Source organism: Ctenopharyngodon idella, chromosome 13 (assembly GCF_019924925.1).
Source record: "Ctenopharyngodon idella isolate HZGC_01 chromosome 13, HZGC01, whole genome shotgun sequence".
Taxonomy (NCBI): Eukaryota; Metazoa; Chordata; class Actinopteri; order Cypriniformes; family Xenocyprididae; genus Ctenopharyngodon; species Ctenopharyngodon idella.
Window position 1 is genome coordinate 27,380,683 of NC_067232.1, and position 25,267 is coordinate 27,405,949.

Genomic DNA, 25,267 nt, shown 5'->3' on the forward strand with positions numbered 1-25,267 from the left:
GGCACAAAGTTTTTTGTTGAGTATCATATTTGATACATCAGGTTTTTATGGCTCATATAGTATGATACACTGATCAGGCATAACATTATGAGCACTGACAGGTAAAGCGAACAGCACGGATTATCTCTTCATCACGGCACCTGTTAGTGGGTGGATATATTAGGCAGCAAGTGAACATTTTGACCTCAAAGTTGATGTGTTAGAAGCAGGAAAAATGGGCAAGCGTAAGGATTTGAGCGAGTTTGACAAGGGCCAAAATGTGATGGCTAGACAACTGGGTCAGAGTATCTCCAAAACTGCAGCTCTTGTGGGGTGTTCCCGGTCTGCAGTGGTCAGAATCTATCAAAAGTGCTCCAAGGAAGGAACAGTGGTGAACCGGCGACAGGGTCATGGGCGGCCAAGGTGGGGAGCGAAGGCTGACCCGTGTGGTCCGATCCAACAGACGAGCTACTGTAGCTCAAATTGCTCAAGAAGTTAATGCTGGTTCTGATAGAAAGGTGTCAGAATACACAGTGCATTGCAGTTTGTTGCGTATGGGGCTGCATAGCCGCAGACCAGTCATGCTGACCCCTGTACACCGCCGAAAGCGCCAACAGTGGACACGTGAGCATCAGAACTGGACCACGGAGCAATGGAAGAAGGTGGCCTGGTCTGTTTTCTAAGGCTCAAAATATAGCTATAGTGGTGGGTATTAGCACAAACTGTCTCTTTCTACAGACATTTTTCTCTTTTAATTCAACTGCAGTCATGATAAAACAACAGTTTGAAGAGAATCTTACTAAGAAAGTTGAGCATGCACAACGAGACACTTGAAGTGTATTACTCAAGCATTTGTGTGTTTGTGAGAGCCGTTCAGTTAGAAGCATTTGGACCGGTGGTGCCATCTGGCATCTCGCTAGTTTTGGGGATTTGAGTCTTCCAGTAAAAGTCTCCATAAAGAGTAATGAGTGCGGCTCCCATACACGATACACCCAGGTAACCTCTGTTACCAGCACTGACACAAGTGGCCATTGTTTCAAGCCTGGTTCAGACAGAATATCGCCGGCATTGTGCCAATGAAACCAAAGCCAGAGAACCACCTGATGCAACGCTTATGTTGGGATCTAACGATTAAAAGTCAAAAAACAAAGCTAGGTCCACCTGGACGAAACGGCTCATGTTTTACTGGAAATTACTCTTCATTTTTGGCAGTATCAGTTTAAGTACATCCATGAAATATTGAGAAAAAGAAGTTCTGCATGTAAAATACCACTGCAATGGTGATGATCAGATGGTACTTAAAGTGTACCATGGTTTATATCAAAGTAATACCATGGTGTTTTGGACATGTAAAAATGAATTTCAGTGCCATATTAAATTTCAAAGTACCACAGTATTATCATTTGATGCCATAACTGTAACGTGGTACAAGATTTTGTAAGAATATTTTGTATATATTTCTGGACCATTTCATCCAGATCCATCCCTATAGCTTCGTTTTTGACTAGTTTTAATTATTAAATGCATATAAAATAGCAGTTATTTGGAGATTTACCATGGTAGTACTATGGTATTCTTCAAAAAGTTTATGTATACAAATATATCACATATATTTAATATTTATTTTATCACATGATCCATTCTAATATACTGATTTACTGCACAAGAAACATCTAATATGTTTTATATAGTATATGTTTTTTCAGGATTATTTAAAAAAAAGTTTATTTAAAATATAGAAATCTTTTGTAACAATATAAATGTTTTTATGTCACTTTTGATCAATTTAATGCATCCTTGCTGAATAAAAGTATTAATTTCATTTAAAAAAAAACTGAGAAAGGAAGGAGAAACATCCAAGATAATCATACTGCACACACTGAAGCTCTTCTTTAGTGCTAATGGCCTGTAATATAACAAATGGTTTAAGTTATTAATCCAATGCTTGTTTTCCTCTATTTTCTGCACGTACATCCAAAAGATGTTATTTCAGCCATAATGTCAGAGGATATGAAAACTTCTAGATTTGGGAGTTTTGAGAGAGTCCTGGCTGCCTGTTTTTGCCCTCGTAGCACAATCGAAGCGCGTCATACTTCATGGAAACGTCTGGATCTGTTGTGCCAGTGTCAATATCACCTTGAAAAGCTTTTCCTGAATGTGGTGTCTCACAGACAACGGGGCTTTGTTAGATAGACAGGATGTCATAAAATAAATGACAGAAGCTGACTCATTTACATCCCATCCAAACCAACAAGCAGGAAAAGAGGAGCCTTACATTTTGCCCACTTAAATAACTGCACCATCATCCGTGGAGTGAAGCGAGTGTATTTGTGTGGCTGAAAGACTCAATGTGTCAGAGGTCATTTACAATCAAAACTCTAGCGACTGCTGCACAGAATCAGCTCTATGCTAGAGGAGTTAACACTTGCTCATGTTTAGCGTCTGTTACGTAATCGTGGCAAGTGCTGATCGCCCTTTCTGCGTCAAGCAGTAAAAACGAAGGTCAATTCAACACTGGATTTGCACAAAAGATTAACATGACGGCACATGCTAGTGGATGAGTTGAATCAACTCCACAGCAACTACATAAATTTATCCACTAACCATTCAGAAACGTCCTAAAAGTTGTAACTTTTTCCTGAGTCTCTCCATCAGTGTCGACTCCGGTTTGAACAATGTAAGGCTGAACACCGTTACTGACAATCCTCATTTTGTCTGCGTGAGATTCTCCAGCTTTTTTTTGTTGTTGAGCAACCAAAGCGCGAGCTGTTAAAGCTCCGCCCTCTTCTGGAAAGGGGGTGGGAGCAGCATCTCATTTGCATTTAAAGGGACACACACAAAAACGGCGTGTTTTTGCTCACACCCAAATAGGGGCAAATTTGACAAGCTATAATAAATGATCTGTGGGGTATTTTGAGCTGAAACTTCACAGACACATTCTGGGGACACCAGAGACTTATATTACATCTTGTGAAAGGGGCATTATAGGTCCCCTTTAAAGTGAAATGCTTCGGTATCATTTATGCATTTCCGCTCAGCAAGAGTAACAAAAAAAGGAAGAAAAGAAAAACAAGCACACATAAGAAAGTAAGAGAATATACTTGTACAATTATAACAGAATCAAAGCTGCATACCGTAAACCCCTTCAGGCGATTTTGTTCCTCTTTAACCTCCTTTCCCATAATTCTGTGTGGGTCTGTTCCCACGCTGCCGGGCGTCTCTTGGCTCGAGGTTTCAGGGTCACTGCCTTCCCTGGTTAACGAGGGGGTGGAGGGTAGTTGAGCTGCCTTTTCGTTCCTACAAACACAAACACTCAGCCATCAAATCAACCTGCCAACTGCACCGGAGGCCGAAGCCAAGAACACAGAAGCACAATTCCTGATTCTAATTATGTCGACGGTGGATTCTCATTTACTGTCACTCTATGGAGATTTAATATAGTGACTGTGAGCGACCGATGATAGCCGATTACACATCTGGTATTTGTAACTTCCAAAATATTTTCAAAACAGCCACTAAGATGGATGACTAAACACGCTACATCATGTCTTAAAATAAATACACACATGGGAATAACCAGATTCAAGGGATTTAAAGCATGAAATGCTAAGCTTTTGGTGGATAAAGCACACATGCATACATACATGCATATATTTGGGTCATTGACGAATAAGGTTTTTAAAAGTGTAATGGAGATATAATTAATTTTTAAGTTTCATTAAGTGTTAATGATATTATGTGGTATAATCAATTAACACTGCTTTTGTCATTTTTTACAAGATGGACAAAATTTGTCACCAAAAAAGTCATTCGGTTTAACCAAAATTTCGGTTTTACCGAATGACACTTTTGGTTATATCGAATGACGATATTTTCAAACAATGCTAACAGGCTGATATCTAGCTAGCTAGCAAAAGGACAATCAAACATTTTATATTTAGTACAAGTTTTTAAAATATTACAACATTTTCCATGTTTTATAGCGGTTGTACCGAATGACCTGATGTTTCAGGACATGCGTATGATCAAGTGAAAACATGAATTTTTCAAATAGTTAAGAGAGAGTTAGTTACTTTGCTTCATGACCATGTGGTCCTTTGAAGGTGTCTGAATGATGTCACATCCTGTCACATGATATTGACCACATGACTTGATCCAAAATGTTCCCTTTATATTGGTTACTCCGAATGACATCAATGAAATTCATTTTTCCAGACATTCTTTCTCACAACAGAGCAACAAGTTCTACATATAATTTTAACACCATTTTGCACTATGTTGATATATGATGTTATAAAATCATGGCAGAATAAAAAATATATACATTTATTACATTTTAATTGAATAATTAAATGGCTGTATTGGCCTTTGGACGGTTAAACCGAATGACCTTTTGAAATCTTTAAATGTAGCAAAATATAATTAAAACTTTTTGGATTCAATAAAAGAGATCTAGTTGTGCTACCTTACATACTTTGGATGTCATATCTTTGTGTTTTATTATTATTAAGGCCTTTGGACAAAAAAAATGACCCGTCACGTCATTGGCCCATACACAAAATTATAATATAAGTATCATCAGCAAACAACAGGCTCTCGGAAAGGAGGGATGTAGAGAGACTGAATCATCAGACGAGTCATTTGAGAATCATTAAAAAATGTGGTGATGTGCAATGTATATTATGAGAAAATGAAAGCATTTTTTGACATTTGATGCATGTAAACCTGTTATAGGAGACCTCCAAAACAAAATGAAGAACCTTTAAAATAGCATTATTAATGCTGGGACAATACTATCGATGCATTGCGATTCATGGATTGTTTCTGATATTTTCCAAATGCATCGTAAATTGATTCTGAGCTTTGTTTTTAACAGCAGATGCCGCTCTAGGCTAGTTTTTAACCGCACGCTCAAATGCTCACGAAGAAGAGCGCTCGTGCATTTGGCTGAGTCTGACAAAGTATTTGCATTATTATGTATTTATGACGCGAGATTAATGTAAACAGCCCACTGCAAACACCCCTGTACTTCGCTTCAACCTTTTCGAACTTTATGAATGATTATTTTATAGAAGGTTCAATTTGTGTGTGTAAGGAATTGGAAGGAAGCAGAGTACGGAAACTAAGCTCAGAATCGATTCGAGAGAGAATCGCGATGCATTTGGAAAATCTTAGAATCGATCCAGAAACATTTCTCGATTCACAATGTAAATAATAAATAATGTATTGTCCCAGCCCTAAGCATAATAGGGGCACTTTAAGACGCTCCAAACGACAGATTTGAGAATATGGTTGAGATGGCGAATATGAGCCAGATGCTGAATGTACTGGGGAAATAAGCTCTGACGATGACAGTGATGATGGTAAAGAGCATCAGCTCAAATTGAACCCTTCTAAGTACCAAAAGGTAACGAAATATGCTTTATTTTATTCTTTTGTAAAAATATCAGGAGAGTTTTATACTATTGGAGCGGTTAGAGATCCATCCATGATAGCTTTAGATCCAGGTCGCTAAAGACTAATAATAATATAATGTTATATAATATATATATTAATAATCGCACAGAGTAACTCCACTGTCTTTATTAATTTCCCTCAGAAACGTTCCACTCAACGGTGAACTTCTACTCTGTTCACAGAACAGAGCGAGCTGCTTGTGTATTATTTTACCATTAGCAACTTTTGCCATGAATTCATCTTGATTAAACATCTGCATTGCCCAAATAAACTCTTATGCATTTAATATAAGGAATAAATTCCTCTAATTACAGGGATAAACCTACTTCATCCTCAACCAAAGACATAAGGAGGAGATGGCAATCTTTCCACAGTAAGCACATTATTTATTATGACTAACTGGGCTCGAGAGCAGGAATCGCAGACTTTTAGACCTCAAACGACGATGAAATCAATACGGACGCCTTAGATGATGGAGCAATAAAATGCAAAACAAGCTCAAACTTGGATTCAGTGGCAAAATTGCAACAAACAAACAAACAAAAGACAATTTCCAAACAAAATGTGATATTAAACGGCTTGTTTTGGTGTTTAGTGTTATAAAACATTGCGTTACTTGGTGGGAAAAATTCTGATTGGTAATAGCTGACATTATGAAAGTAAGCACACATTTTTTATATGCATCTAATTATCATTTGGAAACATTTTCCCTGGCTGTGCACCATGCGGTTGGTGGAGGGGAATACAGATGCAACAAAAACAGGATTGTGGAAAGCGCCTTCGGCTCTGTGGAAAGCCCGCAGTTTGCCCATTAAGGAGGGAAATGGCTTGTGTCCCCGAGAGGACACCATAGGGCTTGTGCGGTTTATAGTTTGAGTTACCTGAGAGTCTTCTGGAGGACGGCCCAGCAGTCTTTTAACTCACTCTGCTTCTGTGTGACCCGGGCCGCCAGCGCCGGGTGCAGGTTGGATAGCTGGGAAACGGTCACATCCAGCATCTGAAACCACACAGAAAGACACAGGAAAACAAACACGGGCGTCAGGATGGTGTTTGACAGACAGTTGGACAGTGAACTAAAGCATTTAGGGCACAGCCGCTCGTGTAGCTATAATGGGATATGAATTTTGGATCGCACACCATGATTTGACTGGCAATGTCCCGAATTTCCCCGTCTCTGCCGTTTTCCACTCCATTGCTTGGAGAGAGGCTTTTTCTCTGGATGAAAAGATAAAAAAAGGAGCAAAACCATAAATAACATTATTGGATTACATCAGCATCTCAATATTCAGTGCAGCAGCGGGGTGTATATTCATATCAAAGGACACGTTGAGGCAGAATGGCACAGATACTGGCTTTCCTGTGGGGTTTGAACAGAAATAGGACTGCTGATGGAGCTAAGGAAAATTATTACCATGTTATTGATGGAACAGACGACATTATCTGCCTGCTGGTAGAAGGATGAGACTTCGAGGGCAAGCTGAAGATTCTCGTGATATTCTTTCAAGTGCGACTGGGCCTTTAGCCACCTAGGTATTTGACAAATAATAATGAGAAGGAAAAAAAAATATATAAATATATGTAAATATATATATATACATATATACACACAACAGTTCTTTCTGGTTCTCAAATCTGATTGGCTGAGAGCGGTGCGATATTCTAGTGATAACAGCACTCCTACCTTTTCACCGTTTGTATCACTCCGCTTGAAGCGACGGTCATGGCGGCTGAGCAAATCCACCGTATTTTTATTTTATTTTTTTTTACAAATACTACACTTGTTGTACCACGAACTGTAGTTTTAAGAGTTTTTTTAGGCGAGAATGTAGTTTAGACCTGAAATATGTGACTCATATTTACTCATAGCGCCTATTTAACGATTTGTTTAGACATTTTCGGAGATGCGAGCTCCTGGCCGTCAGCAGCCATTCAGTGCTCGAGTACCCGCCGAGAACAGCTTCATCTCGGCCAGTGCTTCGGGGATTTGCCGCTGACTATTATAGTGGTTAAACATGAGATATAATTCATTTTGGGTACATAAAACGGGCAATCTTTGGTCTTATTAATCTATTACTTGTTCCTGAGCAAATCGAATTGGGCTATGTTAAATTTAATAATTTAATATTAAGGCTATATTTAACTTGCATCCTGTAGAGCACTGCTTTTGTACGTTTGACTGAATTGTACAATTGTGTTTATTTCCTGTTGTCATTTATAATGGCTATTGTTGTTAATTTAAATATTGTTGTTCAATAAATATTATTTTATATAAATATTATGTTTTATTTGCTATTGAGAGAGGGTCTGTTAGTGCGTAATATGGATTGAGTGAAAGTTACATTAATACGCCATTAGATGGCGGCAAACTTTATGAGTGATTGAAATTGAAAGGGACTTTTGTAAACAAAGGACATTGTTTTAGCGCTGTATGTTATGGAACATTTCCTTAACTGTAAAAAGGACAAATACAAAGATCGCTTTCCTCATCGGACATTCAAACAGATTTTTATAATGGATATAATATTATGGACATCGACCTAAAGAATGAATGTTATATCAGACACAGGTAATGCTCGCTCACGATCTCTCTTGCTGTTTCTCAATACTGTACAAAATACAATGAGTTTCAATGAAGCGACTCAACATTCCTTCGTTACTAGTTCTAAAGTGACGTTTTAGAATTAGTAGCGGAGGCTTGATCAAACTGTCAACTTGAGATTTGAATCCGTGGCGGAAGGAAGTAGTTCTGCACAAAAGAGGGTTTTAAAGACACTCTTATTTATTTACACACTTGTGCCGTCGAACTGTTGTATAAATGCAATATCACACTCGTAGCCATGCGATATGGCTGTATATCAGCATGCTGTGATTTCCTACGGCCGAATCACAGCCGTGCTGATATACAGCCAATACGAGTGGCTACGAGTGTGATATTGCTCATTTATATATATATAAAATAATAATCTACTATAATAATTGATTTTAAAACATTTGTACAATAAAAAACGACTCTAAAGGTCTGCAATCATGTTTTTAAGTATTATTATTATGTGCACTAACATTTTGTTGATGTGTTTTCTTCGGGTTGAGATGGTCTTTCCTTCAGTCTTTCCCTGTTTTTCCAGTCTGAGAGCCATATGATTGATCTCCTCATGAAGATTATGATAGAGCTGTTCATCCTGAAAGAAAGTTAAGCAAGATTTCTTGAGCTCTAATGACCTTAGATTTAACCCAGCCACATTTTTACCAGGTGCTTGGATCACATTTTTGCCAATTTTGGTCTAACATTCCCAACCCTAGAAGTACAAATGGCTGTTTCAATTGGCTTGAAGGATGTTAGTGAATCAGTGACATCTGTGAGCAAGTAATAAGTAGAGTAAGCAATGAATAGTGCATAAACGGAAGGTGCAAATCAGAAGCACTTCCTAACATACAGGTTATCTCAAAAAAGCCAATTGTTTTCCAGTACCAATAATTGAGTCCTGCTGATAATTTAGCAGCAATTTCTGCGGCTGTTGTCTGGAATCACCCACCTGTTTCAAATCCAGTATCTTCCTGGTAAGCTGCATCTTGTCAGTGTTTTCCCCAAGGATGTTGGCCAGAGATTGTTCCTGCTCCTGCTGACACATATAAAAGCTTTACAGCCCTGAATTGTTGTAGCCCAGCGATTGTTTTCTTTGAATACGGCTACTGTTGCTCTAAATGAGCTTGGCTACCATGGTGAGACGTAAAACAGACTTGTTAACTAACACCTCGGCTTCTTGGACGTAGATGCAAAGCAGGCAGAAGGTTAATGAGTGAAGAAAAATAGTAAAAATATGAACAAAATCACACAAGGAGCACATATTTCAATGAATTTTTAAAATGTATATGGGTCCATGTTGTGTTGCAAACCATACATTTCATAAATAAATATATTTCAAAGAATAATAAATACTAAAATATATTATTTATCATTTTAATTATATATATATACACACACAAACACACACTAACACAGGATCACTTCCATGTTCTCTTTATAAACCACTAAGATTACTGATTTAGGACAAAATCCAAAAACAATCCCATTCAAAGACTTTGTTAATTAGTATAACTAAACCTAGTGGTGTAATTAACCTTCTCTTTGATCCATGCCTCCAGACGGTCCACCTTCTTGTTAAACTCCTGGAGAGTCTTAGCTCCGCCCATCGCCTTGATTTGATTGGCTGCCGTCTGTTTGAGGGCGTTCCATTGGTCGCGGATCTGACCCAGCTGTTTCTTCACCAGGTCAGACGTCGGGTTAAGCTTGCACATTAATTGCTCTCCCATCTGCACAAACATTCAGCAACATTACATGAGCTACAAAAGAACATTCTGATGATTTACAGTCCGCTAAAACAACAGCTTAATCATATCAGCGGACTTGAAATCCACCCAACTCCGCGTTCCCCTCCTCTTAGACTAACAGGAGTTCCGGTTTTGCAACCCACCAGGGATGTGTGTGAGGAGAGGTTAATTATTTGCAATGTACTATTTCAAAATGTTGGAAAAAAGAGGACAAATTTAGCTGTGCTGGGGGGGGGAATGGCTTTTTTGTCATTTTGGATGTCTCACAAAAAGCTTTTTGAGGTTCAACAGGTCTTGTCACAGTTGAGCTGTTAAAAATTGCTTTGACACGTCAGCATTAAAAAGAAGTTATGATTGTTACCATAACAATTTGTAAATGTTTTGCCGTTTATTTGCAAAAGGGAGAACTTCTTTTGTTGATTTTGGCTGAGGAACCTGTTGAAACCTGACATGCTTAGAATGATGATTCATCCATCTTTTACTGTCCTAATTAAGACGGTTTGTCCTCACCTGGTTGAGTTGTATGACGGTGTTCTCGAAGTCCTTCAAATCTCTCTGGAGGGTTTGACAAACTTCCTCCCAGTCTGTCAGAGGACATTTTTGGACATTACTGCCGTCTCGCAGGTCTCGAAGCTTCGCTCTGATCCACGCCTCAGCCTGTGGGACACAAACACATGACGCTTCCTTTAAAAACTTCCAACTAATTAAAATGGAAGCTCATAAGTGGCTGTTTTAGAACACAAAATTGACAGTAAAGACATTTAGAATGTTGCAAACATTACAAATGTTACATACTTTGTATTTCAAATAAACGCTGTTCTTTTACTGTTTATGTCACTGTTTTCAAGGTTGATAATAATCAGAAATGTTTCTTGAGCAGAAAATCATCATATTATAATGATTTCTGAAGGATCATGTGACACTGAAGACTGGAGTAATGATACTGAAAATTCAGCTTTGATCACAGAAATAAATTACATTTTAAAATATAGGTGCAAGCAGCAATTAAGGGGCCAAGCACAACAGAAGCAAACAAGGAAGCTTGCAGCAGACCAACAATGTCATAATGGACTATGATAGCAACTGAGACAAAGACACTGCATGTCAATTTTGAAGTCAATCAGACCAACAGTACTGTAGTTAGAGCCAATTTCATGGTTTGTTCAATTATAGCGCCACCAAGTGGCACAGTCCCACCGCTTTTTTTGTGTGTGTGTCCTCAGAGTGCCCCCATACATAAGTGTGTCAAATTTGATGAAAATATCTCATTTTGTTTAGGAGTTATAGACATTTATATGTATGAACACACAAAAAAAATTACCCACACATGAATTTGATTGCATTTTTTTGCCACTTACTATAAAAATTTTGACTTTTGGCCATTAACGTATAGTTAATGTATAGTTATAGTTAAATGTTTCCGATCTTCCTACGGTGGTTTCATCTCTATCGGACTAACGGTTTCTAAGATATTCGTGAATGTTGTTTAAACGCTAAATCAGAACGTTGCACTAACCATACGGCGAAACCTAGCATGTTTGGTATTGTTGGACTCGGCAAGGATTCAGGAATCCAAGGAGATGACTAACATGAAAATAAGTCAACCACACCCAAAGGGTTAAGCATGTAAATAATTTTTTCACCACTAGGTGGTGCTGGTCCGAAACTTCTCAGACTCCTTCGGGGCATCGTACCGATGATCCATACCGAGTTTCATAATGGTACATTCATGCGTTCGTAAAAAATACAGCATTTTACTACAAAATTCAAAATGGCCGACGCCCAAAATGGCTTATACGGGAAAATTGGATATCATTTGACTTGGCATGATTCCCTGAATCTAAGGAGACCACTTTTATGATTTTTTGAACAAACCGTTCAAAAGTTATAAGTAAAAATAGGCATTTTGCGAATCTCCGGACCAGTAGGTGGCACTGCGCCAAAAGGCAGCATGTATCCTCAGGTCATGCTTGTGATGACGTACCAAGTTTGGTCTGAATACAATAAAAGGGTTAAGGAGATAGAACCTTACATCTAGTTTCGCAAGCGCTACGTAAAATTCGTTCGCACGTTTTTCGAAAACGGTTTGACAAATCAACTTCCATTCCACAACTTTTTGTCGCCATGGTCCGAAGATGACCTGGTACAATTTATTGAAATTCGGAGCAACGGCCTAGGAGGAGTTCGAAAAAGTTGTTCTTTTGGAAAATTCAAAATGGCGGAAAAATTTTCATGACAGGAAATGACGTCATAGAGTGCAATCGAATCGTCTTGATCCAAGAAATTTTTGTTTCTAGCCCTTACGGTTCAAAAGTTATTAGCATAAATATAAGTGCAAGTTTGGACAGTTGGTGGCGCTAGAGTGATTGAGATAGAGACTCCAAATTTGCTATGGTGACAGATCAGACTGTTCTCTATCAGTGTGCCAAATTTCATAACTTTCCCACAAGCGGTTCAATGGGCACAGACTTCCAGAGCGGAAGAAGAACACCAACGGATACTATAGGTGCCTTCGGTGCTTGGCCCCTAAATATATTCACATAGAAATCAGTTATTTTAAATGGTAATAATATTTCATAATATTACTGTTTTTACTGTAGTTTTGATCAAACAATTGTAGCCTTGGTAAGCAAAAGAGACAAAATCTTACCAGCCCCAAACTTTTGAATGCTAATATTATTAGAGAAACCTGGCCAAAACAAATGGCAATTCCACACAAAATGACCAATTTCTGAACTATTAAGCCTGGGTCACATCACAGAGGATGTTAGTTTCATCCTTTCTGTTTTTTCATAGTATTTTATTGTTAATGCTCGAAACATGAACACATGTTGAGACACTTAAGGCCCATTTTACGCTCGCTTAGCTTTCTGAGAGCACTCTGGAAACACAATATTAAGCAAATAGACTTTAAAGGGATCTTTAAAGCACATGTGTGAAGTCACAGTCGCTCGCTATTATTTCACGCAGAGGAAAGAGAAGCTCCTCTGTGACTTCTTGTTTTTGAAGAAAACAGCGATTACTTGTGTCTCGACTTACAGAAACACTTCAGAAACATCATCGGGTGATTGCTCACTGCTTCTCAGATATCACGTTATGAGCAGAAAGGTTTCTTTTGGCTGGAGCGCACAGATTGTTGCATAAGGCTTTTGAAACCACCATTTCTGGCCATGTTTGCACTGCGTGAATAGAAAACAGGTGGCCAAGCCCAGATAGGTCCTGGACATGTTTATTTGGTATGAACACAATGTAAGGCCACTGGCGGTCTTCAAAAAGCCCACCCAGGTCACCGCGAATGAAAGGATTGTTAAATGAACTTGTCATTTCTACAAGACTAAACGCAGCGGTTTGCATTGTGAGCCAATAAAACCAACAAATCGGGCTAAATATAAGGAGACGGCTTAGGATAAGTATTAGTGCTGCTGGCTACAGAAACCATCACTATTGCTAGAGCGCATATTAAATATTAATCTTCGCCTCATAATTCGTCCCGCACCGACAGATGTGATTGATTGCTGAGGAGACGTCAGTTTTGCTTTTCACATTTTTTTGAAATTTGTGGTCTTAAGAGTACAAAGCCAAATCAAAAACACAGGAGATTCACATCACATGTGGACAAAACAAAACACCCAACCACAATGCTTGGCAAGATCTCACAGTGCAGATAAAAAATAATATGATGTCACTTCTAATAAAAGATCAGCCATTATTTTTAATGGCTTCCCACAGGCTCAAAGGTATTTCTATATTGGAGACCTGTGTAAACAGCTCTATCGCCTCGTTTCTACCCCACCGATGACTTCATACAGGAGGCCAATGCCTTTGTTTCTTCCGCTTCCCTTTAGAACAATAGTCTGTTTTTCAAAAAATAACATTCTGTAAATCATACCGAATGTTGTGGTGAAATTATACTGCGATAGATGTCATCAGCGCGCCTGAGGTCATATACTTTCTTCTTTAAGTAAATTAGCAAAAGGAGTTCCTGTACTGTGAACTGATATCTAACAAGAGGTTGTTTAGTTAGGAAATGTTTGATATGAAGTGAAAACACTTCCTCATACTTGGGGAGAGGTGTGCTGTTAGCTTACTAAGCAATCAGGTGCACGATTTTCACTTGAAACGGGCCAAAATAATCCCACATACTTATACTAGTGTTCAAAAGTTTAGTGTCGGTAAGATGTTTTTGAAAAAAGTCTCTTCTGCTCACCAAGGCTGCAACACTTTACACTTTAAAAGTGTAAAAAAAAACATAATGGAGATATAATTATTAATTTTGAAGTTTTATTAAGTGTTAACAATGAGATTGTGTGGTTTTTATAATCAATTAAAACTGCTTTTGTCATTTTTTACAAGATGGATCACCAAAAAAATCATTCGGTTTAAACAAAATTTCGGTTTTACCGAATGACACTTTTGGTCATACCAAATGACGAGATTGTCAAACAATGCTAACAGGCTGATATCTAGGTAAAAAGGCAATAAAATATTTTATATTTAGTACAAGTTTTTAAAATATTACAACATTTTCCATGTTTTATAGCGGTTGTACCGAATGACCTGATGTTTCGGGACATGCGTATGAGCAAGTGAAAACATGAATTTTTCAAATAGTTAAAAGAGTTAGTTACTTTGCTTCATGATCATGTGGTCCTTTGCAGGTGTCTGAATAATGTCACATGATATTGACCACATGACTTGATCCAAAATGGTCCCTTTATATTGGTTACTCCGAATGACATCAATGAAATTCATTTTTCCAGACATTCTTTCTCATAACAAAGCAACGACTTCTACACATAATTTTAATACCATTTTGCACTATGTTGAGATATGATGATATAAAATCATGCCAGAATAAAAAATATATACATTTATTACATTTTAATCGAAAAATTAAATGGCTGTATTGGCCTTTGGACGGTTAAACCGAATGACCTTTTGACACTTCAAAATCTTTAAAATACCTTTATATGTAGCAAAATATAATTAAAACCTTTCGGATTCAATAAAAGAGATCTAGCTGATTTTTTATTATTATTAAGGCCAAAAACATGACCCATCATGTCATTAACCCTTGTTCAAAAATACAGTAAAATCCGTAATATTGTGAAATATTATTATAATTTAAAATAACTGTTTTCTGTTTGAATATATAGTAAAATGTAATTTATTCCTCTGATCAAAGCTGAATTTTCAGCATCATTACCCTTCAGAAATCATTCTAATATGCTGATTTGCTGCTCAAGAAACATTTTTTATTATTATCATCACGTTGAAAACAGTTTCATATTCTTCACTGGGGAAACTGATACATTTTTGTTCAAGGACAGAAACATTTGAAAAGAACAGCATTTATTTGAAACAGAAATCTTTTGTAACATGTATTCACTGCCACTCTAGATCAATTTAATGCATCTTTTCTGATTAAAAGTATTAATTTCTTTCATTAAAAAAAAAAAGGCCTGTCCTTTAATCAGAGTAGATGCCATACTTAGTTTGAATCTAAATCTAGTTTCATTTAATTGGTATATAAATTTAGAATTAACCCACTTTTTTAAGTGGATCCCTACAGAATACACAATATTATGCTTTCTACATTATAAAGGGTTTTACGAGGCAATCTTAAAGAGCGCTGGAGGAAGTGTTGACTTTCACCTCTATAATTTTCCTTCATTTGGGATTTCTTAAACGGAGGCCCGTTTCCACATCCTCGCCTCTATAATGCCACACTAACACAGATTAATCAGTGCTATCAGTCAACTGAATCGCCCATAAAGAGATGGAGGGTTTGCCCAACACGAATGTAAGAATAAATATACGTCCAAAGGCCATTTCCTAAACAAATGGCAGCGGTTCTTCAGCCTATTAACATTAACGACGTGTTGCGCTCATCCGTCGTCTAAAACACTGTGCTGCCCACTTCACTTTAACTCAGTAAATCTCACGGTTTACATGGGCTGTTGACAGTCGGACCAGAGAGAAGCAGCTGCGTCCTGAAGCAAATATCCCCAAAAAATGCCCTTGTATGTCAGAGCGAGCGTGGCGATGGGATAACGCGAGCACTTGAGCGGCTCGGTTTAGCCTCAGAAGGCCAGAGGCGTGAACAGACAGGGCCAAACAATGATCTCATCCCAAAATAATTGCTCCTCTTGTGGCTGTTCTCTTCCCTCCCACTCCCCTGTGCTGCCCGCACTCCAACTTCAGACAAAAAGAAGCAAAGAAACGAAACAGAGGGGCTAGAACAGGGTCAGAGGGCCAGGACGGTCTGTTTCCACCTTTATCTCCACTGCTTTTTCTTTTTTGTCTGTAAACTGCAAGTGTAATTTTCCACTTTAGTGATGCAACCACTCAACCAATTTACTACTTTTGACATCAGTTTAGTGGGGAAAAAACAAAAAAACTGAGCAAAAACTGGTCTACCTCTTCAAAGAGACACAAAGACAAATATTCTGATTTAAAGCGAAATGCTTTTGCTCTGTTATTAACTTTCAACAACATGTCCAGATTTCACCCCAAAATCAACAAGAATGAAATAAGAAATTATATTTTGTATAAAGAAAATGAAGCATACTTTTAGGCCCCTTTATATATAATAATTATATATATATATATATATATATGAATAAAAGGGCCTAAAAGTATGTTTCATTTTCTTTGTCATATAGTGATGTCATATATATAAAAAATTATATATATTATATATACACACACTTTTTAACATTATAAATTGGTCATTTCACAATGCATAATATATATATTTTATAAAATTATAAATATATATATGTATATATATATATATAATTTTATATTTTTATAATTTTTATAATTTTTTATATGTGAAATTATCAATTCATAATGTTACAAAATGTTGGATGTTATTTAAGATTTTTAGGCCCCTTTATATATAATAATTTATATATATTTATATACATATATATATATATATATATATATATTATAAATGAGCCTAAAAGTATGCATTTTCTTTCATATAGTGATGTCATATAAATATAAATTATATATATTATAATACATGGTTTTTTTAATAATTATAAATTGATAATTTCACAGTGCAAAGTGTATATATTTTATAAAATTATATATATATATATATATATATATATATATATAATAAAAAATATTTATAAAATTATTAATTATAAATATTAAAAATATATTTTTTATATTTAAAAAATATATATATATATATATATATAATATTATATATATTATATTATATATATTTTATATTTTTGTAATTTTTTCATATTTTATTACATTGTAAAATTATCAATTTCTAATGTTACAAAAAGTATGGATGTTATTTAAAATTTTTAGGACCCTTTATAAATAATATATATATATATAATTTTCTATTTTTGTAATTTTTTTATTTTTTAAAATTGTCAATTTCTAATGTTACAGAGAGTATGGATGTTATTTAAAATTTATATTTATTATAAAATATATTTTACATATACAAATACCATTAAAAATTGTTTTATTCCTGTGATCAAAGCATCATTACTCCAGTCTTCAGTGTCACATGATCCTTCAGAAATCATTATAATATGCTGATTTGTGTTGATATTTATATCTATATTATGCTTGCATAATTTGCACTGCTTAATTAAATACTAATTTAGGTTGATTTGAATTAAATAATTATTGTTGTGTTAAAATAAATTGTTACAATAAAAAAAATATATATTTTTATGCAAAAATACAAAATGTTTTCCAATTGAGTTTGGTGTGAAATGTGACCTTTTCACTGTATATAGCATTCTTGCAGCTCAAAATGTGTTAGCAGCTCCAAAAACATGGGTTTGATTTCCAGGAATGCATAAAATGTATAAAAAAATAATAATTATTTTTAAAATTCATGCCTTGAATCCAGATCCGGATCATCGCCAGAGTCAGTGATCATACCTGAGTGATCTCCATGTTAAACAGGGCGTTTTGTTGGGTAAAACTGTGGTCATTCTGCACCGATGAGACTTTTGAAACCAAACACATGTCCTTGTGCTCACAGGATGGACCGTCCATCGCGTCCCTCCTCGTTTGGGTTTTGAGTATGTGAGTCTGTGTGGAAAATAAATGAAAATGTCACTTATTCATGGGGAAAAGTGGTCATATATATGAGTTAAATCATCTGAACACTCTGTGCTGGTGGGCCTGAGAGCTTGTGTGACGTCATTGTGAGTTTATATTGAGAGTAAGACGCTTACACAATGGAAGGGCTGCGAAACAAGTCCGGGCAAGACACAAGGTCATTTCAGATCACTGGGACGCAAAACCACAAAGTGAATTCCCACAGTGATTGAGTCATTGATGACTACGAGTGAGGAAGAGCATTCATGTTTAAATATGTGGCAAATTATTCACAAGAACACACAGAAAAGAATGAGAAAATTAAACTACTATGCGTTTAAAATGTCTGTTCGATTCAGTATATCTACAACTGGAAAAAATACATTTATATAATTAAATACAAAATACATCAAAAATTTAAACTATAAACCAACAAAACCATAGAGTCTCAGTGATGTCATGCAACACCAGGGTTGATTATGAAGTGTTTGTTCAGATCACTAACACATGTGCAACAGTAATAGTGATATAGCGATTTGCTCTAGGATATTGATCATCCAATCAAATGGTGTCTAATTAGGGTCTCTTGACGGATTGGAGCTGTAAACATTTGCTGTGAATCAGCATGTAAAACTGTCGTTTACAACACAGAAAGCATTGCAAACACATGTCAGACAGTCTTATATAACCAAAAGCCACCGTCAGCACAACCGCTGACGATACTGGTGCTGAGGACACATTTAAAGTGCTCGAACAATTTCACGAAGCGAATAAAGTCAGGAAACATCTGTGCCGATGTTGGGAAAGGGCGGCCCATTAATTTATCATATCATCACAATCAGAGATAAAAGATGAGGTCACGTGTTTGTTTCCTAAAAACGTTGTACTGCAAAAAAATCATCTTTATCAGTATCTTTGTCTTGTTTTTCATTATTAAATATCTTTTATACAAGATACTTTTACTTCAGATGTTAATAAAACCACTCAACAATTTGATTATTCTTATTACAATAATTATTAAATAAATATATTAGTTAAAATTATATTAGTTAATTATTCAAATAAATATTTATATATATATATATATATATATACTTTTAACTATAAGTATACTACATTGCATTATATTTATATTAAATGTATATATTACAGTGTTATATTTTTGATATATTTATAAATACATGTCAAGTTATATAGATACATATAATTATAGAATTTTAAATAATATATATATTTAAAAGAAAAAATATATACATTTTATATTTAAAAGTATAACAACATTATATTATAATTAAGTGTTATTATATTAAGTTTTATTCTTGTTTTAAGCAATATATTTTTTGATAAATGCTTTAAAAATAGTCATAAATTCAATAAAATGTTGTTTCTTGTTTTAAGCAAATAAAAAGTGAGAGTTATGCCAATATTTTTGCCAATATGGCAATATTTTAAGAAAAATACACAAACACACGTATCTATCTGAAGCAATTTTGCTGTTCAAGTTGTTTTATGGATGTTTAGATATTTTTATGTTATATTTTTAACCATATGTAAAGTAATTCTTATAATAACTATTATAAATATATTTCTATATATTATTTTATGTTATTAAATTGTTTATTCTTGTTTTAAGCAATATTTTTAAATAATGTTTTTTTTAAATGGTCGTAAATCCATATTTTTCTTAATATTGTAAGAAAAATACACATAAACATACACATAACAACTGTGAATATCTGAAGCAATGTTGCTATTCAAGTTGTTTTATGGATGTTTAGATATTTTTATATTATATTTTTTGATATATATTTTTTTAACCATATGTAAAGTAATTCTTATAATAATTATTATAAATAAATATATAGATTTAAAAATCATATTAAAATAAAAATTGTATTATATTATTAAATTGTTTATTCTTGTTTTAAGCAATATTTTTAATGTTTTTTTTTAAATGGTCTTAAATCCAATAAGCAAAATTTGTTCGTTTTAAGCAAATAAAAGAATGTGAAAGTTATACACTCCACATATACAATAAAAATACACTTAATTAAACATAGATGAAACACGTCAGAATATCTTAAGCAATGTTGCTTCTCAAGTTGATTTATGGACGTTTACATATTTCTACTGAAAAACAAGACAAAAGCACTGATAAAGAAAATGATTTTTGCAGTGTAAATCTAAACTGTGTCCATCACTCGGCGTGTCCCGTCCATGTCCAGTGATTCCGAGTGTCATCCCATCCTGTATGACCTCATGTTTTCCACATGGCGGCAGTGAGGAAAGATTCCCGATGCGCTCAGCCTGGTCACACACGGATCGCAGGATGACTCCAGCCTCGGCCCAGAGGCGCTCAGGCTGCGACCAGTTTGTTTTGAGTGCCGGTTTCCCTTAATGCTGCAAGTAAACATTTATTTCACAGGCATCATGCCTCTCAAACAACAGCGTCGAGCGCAGGTGGCCGCGACCGCAGCCGCCGTCTCATCAAAGGGCGGTCCGCGTTTTAAGGGCCTCGACTCACATTAACCCAAAACGGCTGTAAAAGTTTCACCGCTGCTTTTTCCTCTGCAAAACCCAACTGAACACTTAAAATAATAAGTCGTTTAGGCTTGGCCCGCTGCGCCACTGACATCACTTCCTAAATTCCAAGAGCCCATTATCTTATATACATCTGGCTACGGCTGAACACAAACCACTCAAGAGGGAATTCACGGACAAAACGTAATTCTGCTGCACAGAGGTTTGGGGTCAGGCGTGTGTGAGAGACATTTTTACAACGGAAGAGGAACAAGAAATACAAGATCTGCAAACCGATACAGCGATATAGTTACAATACCATTGGCTTACTGTTTAAAAGTCTGTATAGACTAATTATTCATTTTCGCCATTTTCGATATAAATGTTTGAGCTCAGTGAAGATATTTGCTTCTTTAAGAGCCAAAAGTCTTGCGATTGGAAACAGAAACAGCAGCAAAAAAGGGTTATTATATTTAACTAAAACTAACTGAAATACAATAAATATTAACTGAAAATAAAATATAACTTTTATACTTTAAATTTTATTTCAGCTACTTGCCAAAGCAACATTTCTCATTTTATTTTATTTTCATTTAGTTTATCTCGATGTTTAAAATAATAATAACTAATCAAAGTGACAAAAACACACAACAAAATGATATAAAAATAAAAACTAATAAAAAAACAGTATCTCACTGATAACAAAATAAAATTGGTGTGAATGATGCAATCAAATTTAAACTTTATTATATTTGTGACTATAGAATAACACGAGGCGCGTCACACGCGCAATATGGCGGAATAAGTCCCGCCTTCTAAATAAGATCCAATCACTGATTGGTAAAGTCATCGCGGTTTCTATAGAAACAGTCAGACGCGCGCTTCCTATAGAGACGCGCACTTAGGACTGCGCATGCGCATCAGCTTTATCCAGTCTGAAAAATTCAGTTTTTTGTCATGATTTGAGCGTTTAGAAACAAAATTTATGAGACAGTTGTTGTCAGATTTCATTGGTGATTTCAAATATGAAATTTAATCGAAAGCTTGACGAACAGCTTTGGAGAATTTGATGTTTCCCCATTTAAAGAGATAGGAGCTGCACTTGCATGTCCGAGAGGCGTTTCTAAGATGGCCGCCGAGTGAAATGACTCGTCTTAAAAGGACTTTGGTCGTGTATATATCAGATTATTTTCCAAAAACTTAAAATACATTGTTTTCATAATAAAATAAAGTGAATATTTTTATAATAATAGTTCACTTGTAAAAGAATTTGAAATACACAAATTTCTTGCTTCAAATCAAAATGTTTGTTGTGATTTATCTCAGAGCTGGTTGGTTTGGTTTGTGGCTTTAATGAAGATCCCTATGATGAAAATGAATATGAAAAAAGGCCTTGCTTGTTTTTCCATCGCTTTGGACATAAGAATCTGCTAAAAGCATAAATGTAAAATCAAAGACTAACTGAAAAAGAAAAGAACCCGAATGATGAAAACATCACATCTTGTGCTGTCCGTCACTTCAGATTAGTGTTATTAATCTGGTGAATCATAAGGTTTACCTGTGGAGAAGAGGAGAGTTTCTCTCGGTCACCGCTGCGCTGCTTTTCAGCATCTTTACACAGCAACACCTAAACAAAGACACAAACAACGAGCTCTTATGATCCAGAATGATCATGTGAGATAGACAATAGTGTAATTTTGGTTTTCATGAGCAAAACCGATTATTTGTAGGTTTTTAACACACTAACATACAATAAAACATAGCATGCATATATATATTTATTTATTTTAAAGCAACCTTGAGCATATGTAAAGGTGATATATAGTATAGAGTAAATTAAACATTTATTACTATTATTATGTTTTATTGTTCTTAATAAAATAATGTATTATATTGTTGTATTATTATATTATATTTAGTGCTGTCAAATCGATAATTGCATCTAACAAAAATTTGTAAATATATCATATATGTGCGTATACATGTGTCTAAATTAGCACATTAACGCATGTGATAATTTTTTTCAGTTTAATCGCATTAAAAATATTTAACGCAATTAACGCAGCATCCGTTTTTTCTGTCATAATTTGGCTAGCGTTACATTATATGATCATGCTCTTACTCACACAAATGCTTTTAAACTATTCAAGCGCCACAAGACAAACGAGAACGCGCTGTCTGTGAATGTCGTGTCATGTGACACACGCACGGCTCATGTGCACAGAAAGACGCGCGCCAGTATCGAGTCCTCTTTCGCGCTTGAACAAACAATAACACACAGAATTATGCCAAAATGCCCGTTTTGTGGAGTATCCTCATAAGAGCAGTCTTAAATGAGTTAAATAATGTCTTAAATGAACTTAAAGAGTTGTGAGAAAATGAGATGCGTGTCAGATCCGCGTCATGTTCGGCAGCGGCAGCTCTTAAAGTTACAGCAGCCTAATAAACCAGTTGCTGTGATGTCTGTCATTAATGTTCATCAAAGAACAAAGATAATACAGAAAAATGTAGCTTTAATAAGGATTAATCTATATTTCATTTATTATTCAAGCAGTGAAGACTGTGTTTGATAACTTTATTCAATTTCTGTATATTTCCTACCTGTTAGACAGGTAAACATGACATTTATTATAATGGGCTTATGTGAAGATTGTTTTAAGTTCACTTAAATTAAAAGTTATTGTTTTAAAGCCTAATAAACGTTGAAATTGATAGCTTTCAGTTATACTGTAATGTTGAATGTCATCAGTAACAGTATTAAGTATCAGTGATACTGACCTTCATTCATAAAAAAGATGCCATTAAACAACTATTTAAAATATACTGCCTTTAAGTTATTTCTTTGGAGAGTAACTTAAATTATGACAATATAAAAATATTAAAAACTCCAATGTTTTTAATCACGATTACAGAAAAAAATGTGATTAATTAGTTTTTTTAATCGATTGACGGCACTAATATATATATATATATATAATAGGGGTGTAACGGTACATGTATTCGTCCCGAACCGTACAGTACGTACGTCACGGTTTGGTTCATGCAGTTAGACGATGAATACAGTCAGTCACAGGTGATTCACACTCCAATCCAGAAGGGGGCGCGTACGTTAATGTAGCGCTGTTTGCCATCCGCCACGACAGGAAAAAGCGCAGAATAAGAAGAACAGATGATCTATGCAGATATATGTTTACATGTAATCTCTCAACCAATGTTTCAACCGCGGAAAGACATCAACAAAACAGTTTGAGAATAATATCTCACGTAGCATTACATTTACCTCAGGCAAGTCATTCAGTGTCCACAGCACTAAAGAAATGAACTCTAGAGGGAGCATTTCACTAAATACATGCACTGTATAAGCTTATATATTCATTATATTTACTTTACCTGTTAATAATGTCTTTATTTAATATATGTTTAAATAAATTTGTCATGAAAACAAGTTATGACAGTAACTGTGTAAATGATTATACTTCCAATAATAATTCCAACCCTACCTGTACCGTGACCGAGGTACACACCGAACCATCATGTTTGTGTACCATTACACCCCTAATATACATATATATATATATATATATACACACACACACTTTTATGTTAGATGCGATTAATTGATTTGAAAGCACTTATATTATGTTACAATGTATTATATTAATATAAGAACGACCCAAAAACTAAGAAATCCTTAAAATTTCAAAACATTTCAAAACTTTTCACTCACACTGATACTGACAACACAATTTGTAATGAAATAAAAATTTGAAGAAAAAAAATAGGATCATTTTTACAAGTGTTATTCGACTTTTGGACCCCGCATATTTTATATAGTATGAACATACAGAAGCGTTTCTGAAAGGTGTCCCCTGCTGACCCATTGACATTAAACCAAACCTGACCGAACACACTGAATCCTGAAAGTGGACTGTAATAGAATGGAGCCTTTGAGCCGAAGCTCTGACATCATCTGAACTCGAGCAGTCATTCCAGGAAGAGCAGCGTTACATAATAAACACATCATCTGAACCACACAGATCCTGAGCACACAACCACACTCTTCTCCTGCATTTTCCAGCTTGTATAAGATACAAAACAAGACGTGCCTATCAGCTCATGTGGACTTGCATGAACTAATATTAAAGCTGAAAGAGTGATGACTTCATCAGCCTGGACGAGATCTGCTTCAATGGTATATTTGTGTGCCGTTTCCATGACATCTCATTATGTTTTGATTACGGAAGCTTTTGCTAAACAATGACAGCATGCGGAGGCTCCAAAAACAAGATTCCTCAACACCAGGACAGGCAATGGTTTCGGCCTGATTTGAATATTTACTAGTTTTTTTCTAATCGCTCATTAATTTAATGATCTATATCAAAACTGATTTGTTGATTGTGCATTTTTTGTCTTAATATTAACCCTAATAATAGACAGTTAAAATATATTAAAAAAAGTTTTCTACTCATACACTCAATCATTCATTTATTATGTATAAAGCATTTGTTTATAAAGAATATCACATGCTTTGTAAATAAAACAAATGATGATTAATAATGATGAAATGAGCATGAATTTCATCCTTAAAAAAAAAAAACACAAAAAACATTGTTGTTCCGAATACTATTAGTTATTTTTTTTACTTACACATTATGTAATTTTATATTGCCCTAAAAAAACAGATTTGTTGTTTGTGCATTTTCATCTTAATATTAAATTAATATTAAAAATTCATCCTAATAATAAACATTCATTCATTTATTGCACTTACTAACGAATATTATATACTTTATAAATAAAATATATGCTAATTCCATCATTAATAATTATAAAATGAGAATGTGTTTTACCCTTTTAAAAAAAATGTACATTGTTTTCCGGATATCAACGG

At 35.1% G+C, this 25,267-nt stretch overlaps 1 protein-coding gene across 5 annotated transcripts in view; it reads right to left on the reverse strand.

Annotated features, from left to right (window-relative positions):
• LOC127524779 (spectrin beta chain, non-erythrocytic 1) overlaps positions 1 to 25,267 on the reverse strand; it is a 57,621-nt gene that overhangs the window by 30,904 nt on the left and 1,450 nt on the right. For 4 of the 5 annotated variants that reach the window (XM_051916655.1, XM_051916653.1, XM_051916654.1 and 1 more), the window contains exons 2-11: positions 21,935 to 22,003; positions 17,695 to 17,847; positions 10,276 to 10,422; positions 9,556 to 9,747; positions 8,970 to 9,056; positions 8,497 to 8,615; positions 6,848 to 6,962; positions 6,574 to 6,651; positions 6,318 to 6,433; positions 3,114 to 3,276 (exon numbers count right to left, since the gene is read on the reverse strand). In XM_051916655.1, the coding sequence (XP_051772615.1) occupies positions 3,114 to 3,276; positions 6,318 to 6,433; positions 6,574 to 6,651; positions 6,848 to 6,962; positions 8,497 to 8,615; positions 8,970 to 9,056; positions 9,556 to 9,747; positions 10,276 to 10,422; positions 17,695 to 17,847; positions 21,935 to 22,003 (1,239 nt within the window). The remainder of the gene's footprint in view (positions 1 to 3,113; positions 3,277 to 6,317; positions 6,434 to 6,573; positions 6,652 to 6,847; positions 6,963 to 8,496; positions 8,616 to 8,969; positions 9,057 to 9,555; positions 9,748 to 10,275; positions 10,423 to 17,694; positions 17,848 to 21,934; positions 22,004 to 25,267) is intronic. The other variant, XM_051916652.1, reaches the window with a different exon arrangement.